This window comes from Chiloscyllium plagiosum, chromosome 1 (genome assembly GCF_004010195.1).
Source record: "Chiloscyllium plagiosum isolate BGI_BamShark_2017 chromosome 1, ASM401019v2, whole genome shotgun sequence".
Taxonomy (NCBI): Eukaryota; Metazoa; Chordata; class Chondrichthyes; order Orectolobiformes; family Hemiscylliidae; genus Chiloscyllium; species Chiloscyllium plagiosum.
The window spans coordinates 138,609,476-138,627,524 of record NC_057710.1 but is presented as its reverse complement, the minus strand read 5'-3'; the positions used below and the strand labels follow the sequence as shown (position 1 = coordinate 138,627,524).

At 41.4% G+C, this 18,049-nt stretch overlaps 1 protein-coding gene across 5 annotated transcripts in view; it reads right to left on the bottom strand.

The window, feature by feature from the left end:
- ablim2 (actin binding LIM protein family, member 2) overlaps nt 1-18,049 on the bottom strand; it is a 408,138-nt gene that overhangs the window by 80,010 nt on the left and 310,079 nt on the right. For all 5 annotated transcript variants that reach the window (XM_043698339.1, XM_043698331.1, XM_043698357.1 and 2 more), the window contains 4 exons: nt 6,639-6,783; nt 6,391-6,449; nt 4,428-4,473; nt 4,288-4,295 (listed from right to left, as the gene is read on the bottom strand). In XM_043698339.1, the coding sequence (XP_043554274.1) occupies nt 4,288-4,295; nt 4,428-4,473; nt 6,391-6,449; nt 6,639-6,783 (258 nt within the window). The remainder of the gene's footprint in view (nt 1-4,287; nt 4,296-4,427; nt 4,474-6,390; nt 6,450-6,638; nt 6,784-18,049) is intronic.

Here is an 18,049-nt window from a genome sequence, read left to right as displayed (position 1 = left end):
TTCAGTTACATCACACTGTAAATTTTTGCTATAAATTCTGTGTTAAGATCGAGCCCTCCACTATCACCTGATGAAGGAGCATCGCTCCAAAAGCTAGTGTGCTTCCAATTAAACCTGTTGGACTATAACTTTGTGGGTTTTAACTTTGTACTTAAGGAGGATATTCCTGGAAATACATCTCTGAAACTGAGAAATAAGAAAGAGCTGATCACCTTAATGGGATTGTATTACAGAGCCCCTAATAGTCAGCGGGAAATTGAAAAAACAATTTTGTAAGGAGATTTCAGTTATCTGTAAGAATAATAGGGTGGTTATGGTAGAGGATTTTAGCTTTCCAAACAGACTGGGACTGCCATAGTGTTAAGGGTTTAGATGGAGAGGAATTTGTTAAATGTGTACAAGAAAATTCTGAGTCAGTATGTAGATGTATCAACGAGAGAAGGTGCAAAACTTGACCTTTGGGGAAATAAGGCAGGGCAGGTGACTGAGGTGTCAGTGGGGGAGCACTTTGGGGCCAGCGACCATAATACTATTCGTTTTAAAATAGTGATGGAGAAGGACAGACCAGATCTCACAGTTGAAGTTCTAAATTGGAGGAAGGCTAATTTTGACGGTATTAGGCAAGAACATTCAAAAGCTGATTGGGGACAGATGTTTGCAGATAAAGCGATGGCTGGAAGATGGGATGCCTTCAGAATGAGATAATGAGAGTCCAGAGACAGGATATTCCTGTTAGGGTGAAATGAAAAGCTGGTAGGTATAGGGAATGCTCGATGACTAGAGAAATTGAGGGTTGGGTTAAGAAAAAGAAGGAAGCATATATTAGGTATATTAGGTATAGACAGGAGAGATCGAGTGAATCCTTAGAAGAGTATAAAGGCAGTAGGAGTATACGTAAGAGGGAAATCAGAAGGGCAAAAAGGGGACATAAGATAGCTTTGGCAAGTAGGGTTAAGGAGAATCAAAGGGCTTTTACAATACATTAAGGACAAAAGGGTAACAAGGGAGAGAATAGCGTCCCTCAAAGATCAGCAAGGTGGCCTTTGTGTGGAGCCACAGGAGATGGGGGAAGATACTAAATGAGTATTTTGCATCAGTGTTTACTGTGGAGAAGGACATGGAAGATATAGAATGTGAAGAAATAGATGGTGACATCTTAAAAAAATATCCATATTACAGAAGAGAAAGTGCTGGATGTCTTGAAACGCATAAAGGTGGATAAATCCCTAGGACCTGATCAGGTGTTCCCTCGAACTCTGTGGGAAGCTAGGAAAGTGATTGCTGGGTCCCTTGCTGAGATTGTATCATCGATAGTCACTGGTGAGGTGCCGGAACACTAGAGGTTGGTTAACGTGGTACCATTATTTAAGAAAGATGGTAAGGACAAGCCAGGGAACTAGAGACCGGTGAGCCTGATGTCAGTGGTGGGCAGGTTGTTGGAGGGAATCATGAGGGACAGGATGTACATGCATTTGGAAAGGCACTCACTGATTAGGGATAGTCAACATGGCTTTGTACTTGGGAAATCATGCTCACGAATTGGGTTTTTTGAAAAAATAACGAAGAGGATTGATGAGGGCAGAGCAGTGGAAGTGATCCATATGGATTTCAGTAAGGTGTTCGACAAGGTTCCCCGTGGGAGACTGGTTAGCAAGGTTAGATCTCATTGATTACAGAGAGGACTCACCATTTGGATACAGAACTGGCTCAAAGGTAGAAGACAGAGGGTGGTGTGGAGGGTTGCTTTTCAGACTGGAGATCTGTGACCAGAGGAGTGCCACAAGGACCGGTACTGGGTCCTCTACTTTTCATCATTTATATACATGATTTGAATATGAACATAGGAGGTAGGTTAGCAAGTTTGCAGATGACACCAAAATTGAAGGTGTAGTGGACTGCGAAGAAGGTTACCTCAGATTATAACAGGGTCTTTATCAGATGGGCCAATGGGCTAAGGAGTGGCAGATGGAATTTAACTTAGATAAATGCAAGGTGCTGCATTTTGGGAAAACAAATCTTAGAGGACCTAATGGTAAGTTCCTAGAAAGTGGGGCTGAACATATAGACCTTGGAGTGCAGGTTCATAGCTCCTTGAAAGAAGAGTCACAGGCAGATAAGATAGTGAAAAAAGCCATTTGGTATGCTTTCCTTTATTGTTTAGAGCATCGAGTATAGGAGTTGGGAGGTCATTTTGCGGTTGTACAGGACATTGGTTAGGCCACTTTTCGAAAATTGTGTGCAATTCTGGTCTCCTTCATAATGGAAGGATGTTGTGAAACTTGAAAGGGTTAAAAAAAGATTTACAAGGATGTCGCCAGGGTTGGAGGATTGAGGTATAGGGAACAGGCTGGGGCTGTTTTCCCTGTAGCATTAAAGGCTGAGGGGTGACCTCATAGAGGTTAATAAAATCATGAGGGTATGGATAGACATGGTCTTTTCCCTGGTGGGGGAGTCCAAAACTAGTGGGTAGAGGTTTAGGGTGAGAGTGGAAAGTTATAAAAGGGACCTAAGGGGCAACTTTTTCACGCAGAGAGTGGTGTGTATATGGAATGAGCTGCCAGAGGAAGTAGTAGAGGCTGGTACAATTGCAACATTTAAAAGACATCTGGATGGGTATATGAATAGGAAGGTTTAGAGGGATATGGTCTGGGTGTTGGCAAATGGGACTAGATTAGGTTGGGATATCTGTTCAGCATAGACGGGTTGGACCGAAGAGTCTGTTTCCGTGCTGTACATCTCTATGAATTGATGACTCTATTTGACAACAATTCTATGGTTTCTCTGCTTATTTTGTAATGTGAATGCATAATTTTACACTTGCCTATTTAAATTGAATCTACAATTACTATCTTAGGTTGCTATAAAATCTACATCCTTACAGAATCTGGTGAGAATAGTGGGCTGAAGTATAAGCAGGAGGAATTTAACTGGATGTTGAAATCGCTCTATACAGGAAATAGTAAGTGAGCAATGATAATTGAGAAGTTTACAATAAGATTGGCAGCTTTGAGTAGCAAGAGTGAAATCGTTGGTGAAGGGGCAAAATTAGTGGCAGAGCTAGGTCAGTTGGTTGGTTTACAATGCAGAGTGATGCCAACAGTGTAGGTTCAATTCCCACATTGGCTGAGGTTATGATTGAAGGATTCTCCTTCTCGATCTCTCCACTTACCTAAAGCATAATTACCCTCTGGTTAAACTATCGCCAGTCATCACTCTCTCTCTCTGGGAATATGGTGACTTTACCTTTAACGCCAGCGTTTTGAGGAGGACAACATATGATGGAATATGTAACTCGATGAGGTAGCTTGGATTGGGGAAACGGAAAGCGGTAAAAATTGTCAATTATGCAATTTTCAGTCAAGCCTATGGTGTCAATGGACTTTTGCAGAATTTGGTTATCAATTGATTTTCTATGCAAAGGAAGGGATATTTTTGCAAGGATATGTTATGCATAATAGAGAGGGAAGACAGAAACACAATTATGTGTTCAAAGGATTGGTAATGGAAAGAGGGCTCCAAAAATGATACAGAGATTTACCCTTTGCAGTTCAGTCAATTGGGCAAAGAGGAATCATTTCAGGTTGAAGCCATGATTTGGAGGTGCCGGTGTGGACAAAGTTAAAAATCACACAACACCAGTTATAGTCAAACAGGTTTATTTGAAAGCAATAGCTTTCCCAGAAGTTCTGGGATTTATATATTAATGAACCAAAACCTGTAACCCATTCTAAAAGATGAGAGACTTAACAATCCATGTTTGTTCAATATATCACTGTATGACACTGTCATCTTTTGCTATAAATTCTGTGTCTTAGGATCTTATACTCCACAACCACATGATAAAGGAGCAGCGTTACGAAAGCTAGTGCTTCCAAATAAACCTGTTGGACTATAACCTGGTGTTTTGTGATTTTTAACTAATTTCAGATTGACTGTACAAATTGGTTCTTGTAAAAGATAGTCATTTTATTTACTGTCCTTTTCCTTATCAATGATTCATTAGAATGACATCTTTAAAACAACTTTCACTTTTAATGTTCTTTCTGTCTACATAGTGAGGTATTTGCCTTTCCATCCTTCTCTGATGGGATTGCTAAAACCAAGAGCTCATTGTGTGGGAATCGGCAATTTGGCTCTTTTGTACCATTCTGCAGCTCACTTAAAATGCTCTCACTATTCAACACATAATTGAATAAAACACAAGGGAAGAAAGACCAAGAATTTAACCTGGCCAGATGCACTTGGTAGATGGTGGATAAGACTTAAGTTGAGAAGTCAACTTCTTACCTTGTATTCTGTAAAAACAAGAGATCATAATAAAGAGAATTGAGGAATGACTTAAAAGAATTAGAACAGATTACTGAAAATCAAAATATCTATTTCTATAAATTTTGAATTTCAATAATTTATTTGAAATGATGTCTCACCTCGCATTCCCCAGCTGGTATCATGATTTGAATCAAAATCTGAAGTCTAGAAATGAATCATCAAATAAGTATGCTAGAAGCTTTTATGACAATTGTATGAATACATTGTTCACTAAGATTAAGAATGTCAGATGCCATAAACTGAAATGTTTCAAAAATACCAAGTTATAATGAGTTAATGTGAAGAATAATATCCTAATATAATAAAAAAAACTGTGGATGCTGTTAATACCCTGGTATACAAACTCCAACATTCCAATGCCAGCAGGGATGGTTAGATTTAGACAATTTTAGATCCTGCTTCTGCCAGCTGGTACAAGAGCAGGATACAAGTATGTTGGTGAAGCAATCATTGGCTAATAACTAAGATACCAAGTTGTCGATTGCTTGGTCAGGTTAATAGTGATTTTGCATGAAACAAAGCATCAGATAAGATTACTAGTGGTGAGGGAATTGCAGAATTAATATTCCAGATTGATGTCAAACATCCTCGTGTTATACTCTCTTGCTTTCACCAAATATGCTGCCAGATCCGCTGAGTATTTCCAGCATTTCCTATTTTTATTTCAGAAAAAAACATGTAGTGACTCCAAAAGCCTTTACTTATGGATACTCCTATAAAATAGAAATTGGACAGTTTTTGGTTATTTCTGAAGACCTCTGCTTCTCCCCCCTGCTGCAGCTGTCCAATTCACCTCCTCCCCCAACCACTCCACACCACAATGGAGCCTAAAGTTGAAGCCAAAGGTTGGAATATTTCATTTCCCATATGTTGGGGGTCCCAATTAAACTGGGGTAAGAAGCAAAATCTTTTCCCTCTCAACCTAAACCCATGCCCTTTACTTCTAGACTCCCACACTCCAAAGAAAAGACCTTGTCTATTTACCCTATCTATACCCCTCATGATTTTATAAGCCTCTGGAAGGTCACCCAACACTCCAGGGAAAACAGCCCCAGCCTATTCAGCCTCTGCCTATAGCTCAAACCCTCCAACCCTGGCAACATTCTTTTAAATCGTTTCTGAACCCTTTCAAGTTTCACAACAGACTTCCTATTGGTGGGAGACCAGAACTGCTCACAATATTTCAAAAGTGGCCTAACCAATGTCCTGTACAGCCACAACATGACCTCCCAACCCCTATTCTCAATGCTCTGATCAAAAAAAGAAAGGATACCAAACCCCTTCTACCTGCGACTCCAATTTCAAGGAACTACGAATCTGCACTCCAAGGTCTTTTTGTTCAGCAACACTGCTCAGGACCTTATCATTAAGTGTATAAATCCTGCTCTGATTGCCTTTCCAAAGTGCAGCACCTCACATTCATCTAAATTAAACTCCATCTGCCACTCCTTGGCCCATTGGTTTATCTGATCAAGATCCTATTTTATTCTTCGCTGTCCATTACACCTCCAATTTTGGTATCATCTGCAAACTTACAAACTATACCTCCTATGTTTATATAAATGGTGAAAATCACTGGACTCAGCACCGATCATTGTGGCACACCACTGGTCTCACACCTTCAGTTTGAAAAGCAACCCTCCATCACCACCCTCTATCTTCTACTTTTGAGCCCGTTCTGTATCCAATTGGCTAGTTCTCCCTGTATTCCATGAGATCTAACCTTGCTAACCAGTCTCCCATGAGGAACCTTGTCAAATGTCTTACTGAAGTCAATATAGCTCATGTCCACAGCTCTGCCCTCATCAATCCTCTTCATTACTTTTTCAAAAAAACTAAATTAATTTAGTGGACATGATTTCCCACACACACAGCCATGTTGAGTATCCCTAATCAGTCCTTGCATTTCAACTACATGTAAATCCTGTCCCTCAGCCAATTAAGTTTTAGCTCTTATTCAGACATTTCAAAGGTTATTATACATTATGTTCACTATTACATTAACAAATCTCATTTATAGGCACAAATCTTAATCATAAAACCTAGTTAAAACCTATTTACCTTGTGTAATTTATTTTTTCCATAGCCAGGAAGGGAAGCTGATTTGGAGTGAGGAATTCCTGTAAAAAAGTAATGGCAATTTAGCCAACCAAAATTTATCTAAAATAATTGGTTTGATCCATTCCTCAGTGGGCTAAACACTCTCTAGTAGACAAGACATTCAACGCTGCCCAATTTAATTAATAAGATTATCGGTTTGTCAAACAATCAGGTGGAAATTGATCTGTCAGTGTACAAAATAAACTTACTCGTTTGAAACAGTGATTCACTGCTTGATCTTTGTAGTAGTTCTCTGTCAGCAGCAGGACTTCGAGATGATGATTTAGGATCCAGTTCAGGGGAGACAGCTGTGGCATCCATTTCCCCCTTCAGTGTCAACCAACTTGTCTTCAGCTAGAAACGATATCTACAGTCAACAATACAGTCAACAATACAGCCATCTACAGTGGCTTCAGCAATAAGCAATGTATATGCAAACTGATGCAGTTTTTCTTATTTTTTAAAACTGTTGCTGAACAATGCCTGAAGAAATACTAATCTGAGATTTAATTTACTGTTCTATGGTTTCATTCCAACTTGTATATATATCCAAATGATAAGTAACGAAGAGGAAGCCATTCGGCTCTTTTAGAGTCCTACAATTCAATAATCAATGGTTTGCTAAAAAAAAAATCCAGGGTTTTCATCTTCCATCTTGTCAGAAAGGCTGTTCCTGATATTGATCATTCTTTGTGTAAATAACTTTCAACATCAGTCCTGAATTCATTTTTTTATGAGCTCAAATCTATGTACTCTGATCCTACTCTTAAAATATAATTTAAATTAAATATTCTGAACTTTACCTTCCCATTGACTAATACTTGTTCCAGCTTTCAGTCTCATAAGATAATGCTTTGAGCTGTGGTGGTTAAATCTGTGTTAAGTATAATTAGTTGTGACTCAGGGGGGGAGACCCATCTGGCATTCCAGTATCTGCTGTATTTTACGGCAGAGGTAAATAGTGGGCTGAGAAGTTCAGTGATTTGCTGACCTCTGTTATCCTTGGGGCCTCTTCTCAGGTAGATGAGCCTTTTGTTTTGCTCACATTTTCCAAGTCCATCCAGACAGTCAGCCTACAGAGGTCATGACAGTCAGTGACTGTCTGTGTCAGTAGCTGTCATTTTCATATTTTGCTTACAGATGCTCTTGTGGTGAAGATGTGGATATCTGCAAAGATAACCAGGGGCTGACCATCCCCTTCTCAACAGCAAACCAATCCTTGTGGATTATGTCACAAACTGCAGACCTACTTTGTGTTTTTCCCTTTGAATACACAAGGACAAGGGTTAAAAAGAGAGTTTCTGATCTTTTGGAATGTACTAACAGGACTGAGGTTTTCATGTGTGCTAGTGGGCTTAGGTACCCGAATGTACCAGCTCGCGTTTGAGTATTAGTGTGTTGTGAAGGTCACAGTTGAACATTTATGCCTGAGTCGGGAATTGAACCCGGGTCTCTGGCGCTGTGAGGCAGCAGTGCTAACCACTGTGCCACCGTGCCGCCCACGGTTTTCATGTGTGCTAGTGGGCTTAGGTACCCGAATGTACCAGCTTTCGTTTGAGTATTAGTGTGTTGTGAAGGTCACAGTTGAACATTTATCCTCCTGTCACCATTGCATTGCAGGTAAGGTTCTGAGTGCTCGAAGTCAACTAGTAGCAAATCAGACAAAACAAATCTCAACCACCCTGCAAAACAAAGAGTTTTGAAATCAGCTGTTCAATTACAAATGTCACGCTATTGCCACCTCTACTACAATGTCTACAGTGTTATCTGTACTTTGTGAACAGCTCACAGACTAATCCATGTATGTGCTTTGTTTAAATTTTATCGTTCTCGACCCAACTCTTATTTCTAATCTGCATTGTGTTACTAATTCTTTTACATGTGGCAATTAATAAACATATACTTTAATTAACTTAAGAAAGCCTGAGTAAATTGATTCTTTTAAAATGCAAGTTCATTTGGTTTTGCGAAAAGAGTATCTGCAAGAGAAGGGATCATTTCTAAATTGACCTTGCTGCAACCAACTAATGAGGCAAGTGAATAGAGATGGAGATAAAGGCTTCTGAATGGACATATGAATAGGAAGGGTTACAGGAATATGGGCCAAATGGGACCAGATTAATTTAGGATATCTGGTCAGCATGGAACAGTTGGACCAAAGGGTCTATTTCCATGCTGTACATCTCTATGACTCTATGATTCTATTGTTCATCCCTCCTCATCTGGGAGCTTAATATATGGAAAATCCCATCTTGAACCATAACAAATTGGGAAATGCAGGGTGTGCGTACAACATGATGAAGGTCAAAACAAACTCTTTGAAGTTGTGAGAGTATCGGTCAATTTTTTGCTGAAGGGCATCCTCTGTATGAAAGGTGAGTATGGCAATGTCAGCATTGATCAACTTGCTGATGAGAATTTGGTGTAAATTTGTCTTGGATCTCAGGCCAATAAGACTGAATATCTTTATGTCCGTTCCAGTGTGAAGTAGACACCTTTTGTAGATGTCCTGAAGACATATGAAAGCAGCAATGAGAGGCTATGCCAAGGGGTGTCCATGCCAGATCACAACTGTGCTTGACATCATTGTAGATTTCAAAGAGTTCTGACAGTGACACATCATAGCTGACTTCAATGTCATGTTGGCATTGAAAGAGGAAATTGCAATGAGTAGCTTCTACATGCAGTCAATTTTCTCGGGCAGCTTAAATAGACTGTGTCTACTCAAAGCTTTGAATATCTTGGTGAGACTAATGCTATGGAAACCAGTCAGTCTGCTAGAATTAATTGCAATTGAGATCCAAGTGAGGAAATTCTAAATGCAGTAAGGGCTGTTCAGAGCAAAGTCCAAGAAACTATTAAGTGGTGCATCAATCACAAGTGATTATTATTTTGCCAAAATGCCCAGATATCGTTTGACACAGAAAAAGTCAGGTATGTGCATGAAGAGATCAACAGGCAACAGAGCCATCAGCAAAGAAAGAAAGTACAGTGAAAACAAAGATGGGCATGTCATCATCAACTGGAGTAAACAATGGAGAAATGGGTGAGACATTACTATGATTTGTGGTCTATAGAGAACACTGGAACCCACGAAGTTCCAAGCAACATTCAAGACATAAGGAACCCACAGTGGAGGAGCTCAGCAAAGTTACTGATATATTGACATGGGCAAAACTCCAAGTTCTGATACTATACCACTTGAACATATTTTGCTTGGAAAACTGACACACCTGTAACATTTGATCAAACTTCTCTAACTCTGGTCATGGGAGAGGTCTGCGCTCTAGAATATCTGTGATGCAAAGATTGTAACACTGCATGAAAACAGATGTGGATGCAGCAATGACGCCAACCATTTTGCCATCTCCCTGCTGAGCTCTGTAAGAAAAGTTTTTGCCCGTTGTCCATGTTTCCCTTATCAGGTTGCAGATGTTGCCTGAGTGGATCTGTCCTAAATCCCAATGTGGTTTCTGAACTGGAGGTTTTGCAATTTACATGACTTTATCAATCTGATGGCTACTATATAAATACATCAGATTCAATCACGGTGCTATTAGCCTTGAAACAGTCAGCAATTTTCTGCTCTTGGTTCCTATATGTTGAGGGGACACTATTGTAGTTAGTATATTTCAGGTCAGGCCACTGTGTGAGAGAAGTCCTCAGTTTTGTAGATTTTTTGAGTTTCTAAACTTATGATTCCTTTTGACCACGAATGAATTCCAGCATTCAGGGTCAAAGTGAGATCTTGTGTTATCATGTTTTATTCTGGCTGGGAGCTAGCTGACCTTTAGACATTCCCCTTACCTGTAACACATGGATGACTTAAGGATAGTTCTTTGACTGAGATCTTGACATCATACTTAAATTCAGGCTGGTACACAAGAACATTTAGCCCCACTAGTGCATTACAGGAAAGCTGAAAAATGCTTTTTAATCACTGTTCTGAGTGTTCTTCAAAGTGAATAAAACATAAAATGTCTGCAGTTTGTGACATAACTTGCAGTGAGTGGGTAACCTCTCATTATCTTTGAGATCAGAGTCCAGTCTGTTTTAATTTGCTCTTTCCCCCTTTGAAAGACTGTTGGATTCCCTTTACGTCAGTTACTGCGATGTTTCTTGTGTCTCTTTCTCTCTCGATAGCCACTTAATTTACATTCACAGCTAATTTTGGCTATCATCTGTCCTCTTGCAAAGAAAAACATATTTTGAAATTGCAAGTTTATGAAATGCACAATACTTTGTGGTTATGAACACATTTTAACAGCATGTGTTAAAATGCTGTTCAGAGAGTCACATCTGATGACAAGAATCAGCTGATGTCAAATTCCCGATCTTTTCTCTGAACTTTTCCACAGCCAAATAAAATGTGATGCTTTTCTTTCAGTGTTCTCAGTGAGTCTGCTCACATATAGGGAAGCAATGTTGATGTTCAGCCTCATCAAGGTCCAAGTCTTACACAAATTATCAACCATCTGCCAGTAATCTGTCACTCCTGAAATTTGGTATCTTTCCATTTTGTTGGTTTTATTTGGTTGCCAAGTGTGTGAGATTTCATCCATTTCCTGAACAGAGGTTCTCAGCATCAAGCACCCATTTAAGTGGATGGACTGTGGAGAACCAAAGCCTTACCAGTTGAGAGCAACTCAGCTTAAAGTGGGTGGTGACCAACATTCCAAGGCTCTCTGAAATTCAGTGGAAGTCTATCGACATCCATGCAGCTTCAAGGGAACATTGGTGATGGCAGACCAATGGGACGTGATGGTTCCTCTTACTTGTCAGAGACAAGCCCTTTGCATTTATTCTCTCAACAATCCAGTTGTGATTATCAGTCATAACTGCAGTCATGTGTGTTAATACTCTGCAGAGAAATTGGGGTGGAGGGCAGCGATGGGGACAGGGGATTTGGTGACGTATCAATGGTAATGGTCAAGGTGACTGGCACATGGGTTAAGGGTTGTGGGTTTCAGGCCAGCAGCTAATAGAGGGTACTGGGGTCTGTGAGTGAGGGATGGGGTGGATTGGAATGTTAGAATGGGTGGACGGGATGAGGCAACAGGATTGACAGAGCTTTGAGCGAGCAACCGGGAGAAGGGAGAGTGGAAACATATTGGGTTGGCGGAACGGGTCTGGTCAGGGGTCCGGTCAGGGGTCCTGGATGGTCTTGCGGGAAAGTGTAGTTTGGCCGGGGGCTAGGGGTGATAAATTGGAGATTCAGCTTAATAGCTAATAGGAATCAGACTCAGTATTTAATTGCCTAACCATTCCCTGGGTGTTTATTAAATTAACTGAGGCTAGATGCTTTGAACTCTCTGACATTAGAATACAATCCCTACAGTGTGGAAACAGGCCCTTTAGCCCAACAAGTCCACACCGACCCTCCAAAGAATAACCCACTTAGACCATTCTCCTACCCTATATTTACCTCTAACTAATATACCTAACCTACACATCCCTGAACACAATGGGCAATTTAGCACAGGCAGTTCACCTAACATGCACACCTTCGGATTGTGGGAAAAAACCAGAGCACCTGGAGGGAATCCATCCAGACACGGGGAGAATGTGTAAACTGCACACAGACAGCCACCCGAGGCTGGAATCAAACCCAGGTCCCTGGCGATATGAGGCAGCAGCGATAACCACTGAGCTACTGTGCCACCCCAAGGGCTTTCTTTTAAAAAGAGTTCCACTCACAAGGGAATTGTCCTTCAGAATTTTCAATTTTCCAGACAATTTCCAGACAATTTCCTTGGAGTCTGTGGGGTCAACATGCAACTCAAGCCTGAGCTGCTCCAATGACTATCCAAACATCTGGCAATTAAACATCCAAGGATTTACAACTTTTCGAAAAGACAGGGAGGTAGGCAGAGGGGGCAGGGTTGCCTTGTTAGTTAAGAATGAAATCAAATCTATGGCACTGAATGACATAGGGTCAGATGATGTGGAGTCTGTGAGGATGGAGTTGAGAAACCAAGGCAAAAAAAACATCATGGGAGTTATGTACAGACCTCCCAGCAGCAGTCAGGACCAGGGGTGCAAGATGCATCAGGAAATACATAGGGCATGTCAAAAAGGCAAGACCACAGTGATCATGGGGGACTTCAATATGCAAATGGACTGGGTGAATAATGTTGCTGGAGGATCTAAAGAAAGGGAATTCATGGAATGGCTTTTTGGAACAGCTTGTGATGGAACCCACAAGGCAGCAGGCTATTCTGGACTTAGTGGTATGTAATGAGCCAGACTTTATAAAAGATATTAAAGTAAGGGAACACTTCGGAGGCAGCGATCATAGCATGGTAGAGTTCAGTTTGCAGTTTGAAAGAGAGAAGGCAAAATCGGATGTAATGGTGTTACAGTTAAATAAAGGTAATTACAGGGGCACGAAAGAGGAACTGATGGAAATCGACTGGTAGCAGAGCCTCGCAGGGAAGACAGTAGAGCAACAATGGCTGGAGTTTCTGGGTGTAATTGAGGAAACAGTACAGAGGTTCATCCCAAAGAAAAGAAAGATTATCGGGGGGAGGGGGGTTGGAGCGTAATTACACAGCCATGGCTGACAAAGGAAGTCAGGAAATGTATCAGAGAAAAAGAGACAGCCTATAAAGTGGCCAAGAGCACGGCAAATCAGAAGATTGGGAAGACTACGAAAACAGAGGATAACAAAGAGAGAAATAAGGAAGGAGAGGATCAAATATGAAGGTAAGCTAGCCAGTAATATTAGAAATGATAGGAAAAGTTTCTTTAATTACATAAGAAATGAACGAGAGGCAAAAGTAGAAATTGGGCTGTTCCAAATTGATGCAGGAAGGCTAGTGATGGGAGATAAGGAAATAGCTGAAGAACTTAATAAGTACTTTATGTCAGTCTTCACAGTGGAAGACATGAGTAATATCTCAACAATTAAGGAGAGTTGAGTATGGTAGCCATTTCAAAAGAGAAAGTGCTAGAAAAGCTAAAAGGTCTAAAAATTGATATATCTCCTGGCTCCATTGGGCTACATCCTAGAGTTCTGAGGGAAGTGGCTGAGTAAATAGCAGAGGTGTTGGTTGTGATCTTTCAAAAATCACTGGAGTCAGGGAAAGTCCCAGATGATTGGAAAATTGCTGTTGTAACCCCCTTGTTCAAGAAAGGATCAAGACAAAAGATGGAAAATTATAGGCTGATTAGCCTAACCTCGGTTATAGGTAAAATTCTAGAATCCATCATTAAGGATGATATTTCTAAATTCTTGGAAGTGCAGGGTCAGATTAGAACAAGTCAGCAAGGATTTAGTAAGGGGAGGTTGTGCCTGACAAACCTGTCAGAATTCTTTGAAGAGGTGACAAGTAAGTTAGACCAGGGAAACCCAGTGGATGTTGTCTATCTAGACTTCCAAAAGGCCTTTGATAAGGTACCTCACAAGAGGTTGCTGAGTAAGGTGAGGCCCCATGGTATTCAAGGTGAGCTACTGGCATGGATTGAGGATTGGTGGTCTGACAGAAGGCAGACAGTTGGGATAAAAGGTTCTTTTCGGAATGGCAGATGTTGACAAATGATGTCCCACAGGGTTCAGTGTTGGGGCCACAGCTGTTCACTTAATATATTAACGATCTGGATGAAGGGACTGGGGCATTCTGGTGAAGTTTGCCAATGATATGAAGTTAGGTGGACAGGCAGGTAGTACTGAGGAAGAGGGGAGGCTGCAGAAAGATTTGAATACTTTCGGAGACTGGGCCAGGAAATGGCTGATGAAATTCAATGTGAGCAAATGCGAGGTCTTGCACTTTGGGAAAAAAAAGAATACAGGCATGGACTATTTTCTAAACGGTGAGAAAATTCATAAAGTCAAAATACAAAGGGATCTGGGAGTGCTCGTCCAGGATTCTCCAAAGGTTGACTTGCAGGTTGAGTCCGTGATTAAAAAATGCAAATGTAACATTGTCATTTATCTCAAGAGAGTTGGAATATAAAAGCAGCGATGTGCTTCTGAGACTTGATAAAGTTCTAGTTAGGCCCCATTTAGAATACTGTGTCCAATTTTTGGCCCCACACCTCAGAAGGAGCGTGTCCAGCAGAGATTCACATGGATGATCCCTCAAGTTAGGATGGTGTGTCACTTGGAGAGTAACTTGCAGGTGCTGCTGGTCCCATTTGATGAAAGATTGAGGATCCTGGGATTGTATTCATTAGAATTTAGGAGGTTGAGGGGAGATCTAATAGAAACTTACAAGATAATGCATGGCTTAGAAAGGGTGGACGCTGGGAAGTTGTTTCTGTTAGGCGGGGAGACTAGGACCCTTGGGCACAGCTTTAGAATTAGAGAGGGTCAACTTAGAACAAAAATGAGGAAACATTTCTTCAGCCAGAGAGTGGTGGCCTGTGGAATTCATTACCACGGAGCGCAGAGGAGGCTGGGACATTAAATGTCTTCAAGGCAGAGATTGATAAATTCTTGATCTCACAAGGAATTAAGGGCTACGGGGACAGTGCGGGTAAGTGGAGTTGAAATGCCCATCAGCCATGATTAAGCAGCGGAGTGGACTCGATGGGCCAAATGATCTTACTTCAAACCCTATGTCCTATAGTCTTATGGAATATCTGGGCCATTTTTGAGTCTGTCACTTGTGAAAAGATTTGTGCAGAACATTACCTTCAACCACAAATGCATCAGCCAGTCTTGTTTTAAATTCACTCTTGGAAGGTGGGCATCATTGGATAGGTCAGCACTTATTGCCCATTATTAAATGCCCTGGAGAAAACAGTGATGATGAACGATCATGAACTGCTGCCATACTTGATGTGTCAGGAATGCAGAGTAATGGAAGGAAAGGAGCTCCATAAATTTGACCCAACAGTGAAAGACTGGTGATAAAGCTCCAAGTTAGGATGGTGTGTCACTTGGAGAGTAACTTGCAGGTGCTGCTGGTCCCATGTGTGTCTTTAGATGGTGAACAGCCTCTGGGTTACTGCTGCTGAACTCCCAGCCTCTGAACTACTTTTGCAGCATTGATAAATGGCTTGTCCAGTACAATTTCTGATCAATGGTAGTACTCAAGACTTTGATAGTAGTGCTTTCAGTGATGATAATGCCATTGAACATCAAGGATTGGTGGCTAAATTCTCTCTAGATGGAGATGGTCACTCTTGTCACTTGTTGGCTTAACCATTACTCGCCATTATCATCTTGAACCTGACATTGTCCAGAATTTCCTACATATGGACGTGGACTGCTTCAGTATCGGAGGTGTTGTTCATGGTCCTAGATGTGCAATCATCCATGAACATCAGCACTTCTAACCTTATAATGGAGAGAAGGTCATTGATGAAGCTGAGTAATGTCTTCAGGTTTCGGGGGAAACAAAATGGTGGATCCTGTTAGATGGATTCCTGAGCAAACTGATAAAGTCATATGGCATATTGCTTCATTTTTATAACAGTCAAACCACCACCATGACATAGCCTGACTTCCTGTCAGATCTGTCCTGCATGCCCAGAGTCTCACCCCCTCCCCATGCTGTCCATGAGATGGTTCAGTGAGAAAGAGATCATTGCTCACCTCCTTCTGGAAGGTGCCTTTGCAAAACTGGTCTGTAAAGAGGTGCAGAGTTTTCTTGTCAAGGTTATCCCAAACAACTTTGTAACACACTATACTGTACTTTATGAGGTACCCCTGGAGACACTCACCAAAATAAACATCAGTTGGTGCTAGAGGATGATTAACTTGGTCAAAGATGCTTTTCATTCTGCCAGAAAAATCCATTGGCTTTCCAGTGCAGAGAACTACTGACAACTGAGTACTGCAGACTGGTACATTCTAGGGTCCAGGGATATGTGCTGAGGGATGCACGAAAGCTTGGTGGCAGCTGCCATGGAAGATCAATGGGAGAAAGTTGTTAAGGCCTTCCTGTTATAGTGTACAGCTGGGCTGAGAACTGTGCAAAATCCCTTTGGTCATATTCTTTGCATGGAATGAATACTGTTGGAATGACAGAGAATAGTTTATAACTGTAATTTTACTGAGGCGTGACAGCGCCTGTATTGAACTTACATGATATCAAGTTTGAACCTTATGTTCTTTTATGAATAAACTATATCTTTGGAAGAAAAACCTTCTAAGTTTACTCATAACATTTTATCCGACTTACACTGAGCTTCAGACTGATGAAGTCGCACCGGACTCAAAAGGTTAACTTTATTTCTTTCTCCACAGATGAAACTAGATCTGCTGAGGTTCTCCAGCATTCTGTTATTTTCAAGACTGAGAGGAATTTTGTTTTTGTTAGACTATGGGGAAAGCAGTCACTAAACCGGGAGATCTGGGTTATTCTGCACAATTATGTTCTTCACAGCTCATTGAATATTTGAGAACAGGTAAAATGATAAATTGTAGTGGATGGCAGATGCTGTGGGTACCATAAATTGAAGGCACCCAGTCACTTAACCCCTGATCATGAACCCACTCATCCCTGAAGATGTCAGAAACAGGTATAAAGTGGTATCACACTTTAGCAATTTCTCCCTAGAGGTTCTCCTGAAAGCTGTCCAAGAAGAAGGGCAAGGTCTTTTTCCTATGGATGGCAATAAGAGGCCATCTTGAACAATGAAGGCAGCCTGGACAGAGGTGACTGCAAAGATCAAGGCCATAGAAAACCTGGCTCTAGAGCCACTTGGCCAGGGTGTGAACAACCATCTATCCAAAGCTTCATGCTCCTATAAATGGGAGTTAACATGGATGGCTGTCACTGGCGAGGACTGTCACACACAAATATTGGGTGCCAAGCTGCTCAACAATAACCTGCTCATTAACCCCAGTTTGTATTTTGCCAGGGCCACTCAACTCCTGATCTCATTGCAGCCTTGGTTCAAAAATGATTAAAGTAGCTGAATTCCAGATGAGTGGGATGAAAGTGATAGCCCTTGACATGAAGTCTGTATTTGACTGAGTATGGCACCAAGGAGCCCAACAAAATTAGGATCAATGGAAATGGTGGAAAACACTCTGCTGATTGGAGCCATAGGAGGTCAGTCATCTCGGCTCCAGAACATCTCTGCAGAGTCCTAGGTCCAACCATCTTCAGCTGCTTCATCAACAACGAGATGTTCGCTAGGAATACTGCAGCAAGTAACTCAACTCCTGACTCCCCAGATCCTGTCCACCGTCTCGAAAGTACAAGTCAGGAATGTGACGAAATACTTCCCAATTGCCTGGATGCGTGCAGCTCCAAAAACACTCAAGAAGCTTGACACCATCCAGGAAAAAGCAGCCCACTTAGAGTCATAGAGATGTACATCATGGAAACAGACCCTTCGGTCCAACCTGTCCACGCCAACCAGATATCCCAACCCAATCTAGTCCCACCCGGCCCATATCCCTCCAAACCCTTCCTATTCATATAACCATCCAAATGCCTCTTAAATGTTGCAATTGTACCAGCCCCCATCACATCCTCTGGCAGCTTATTCCATACATGTACCACCCTCTGCATGAAAAAGTTGCCCCTTAGGTCTTTTTTATATCTTTCCCCTCTCATCCTAAACCAATGCCCTCTAGTTCTGGACTCCCCGATCCCAGGGAAAAGACTTTGTCTATTTACCCTATCCATGCCCCTCATAATTTTGTAAACCTCTATAAGGT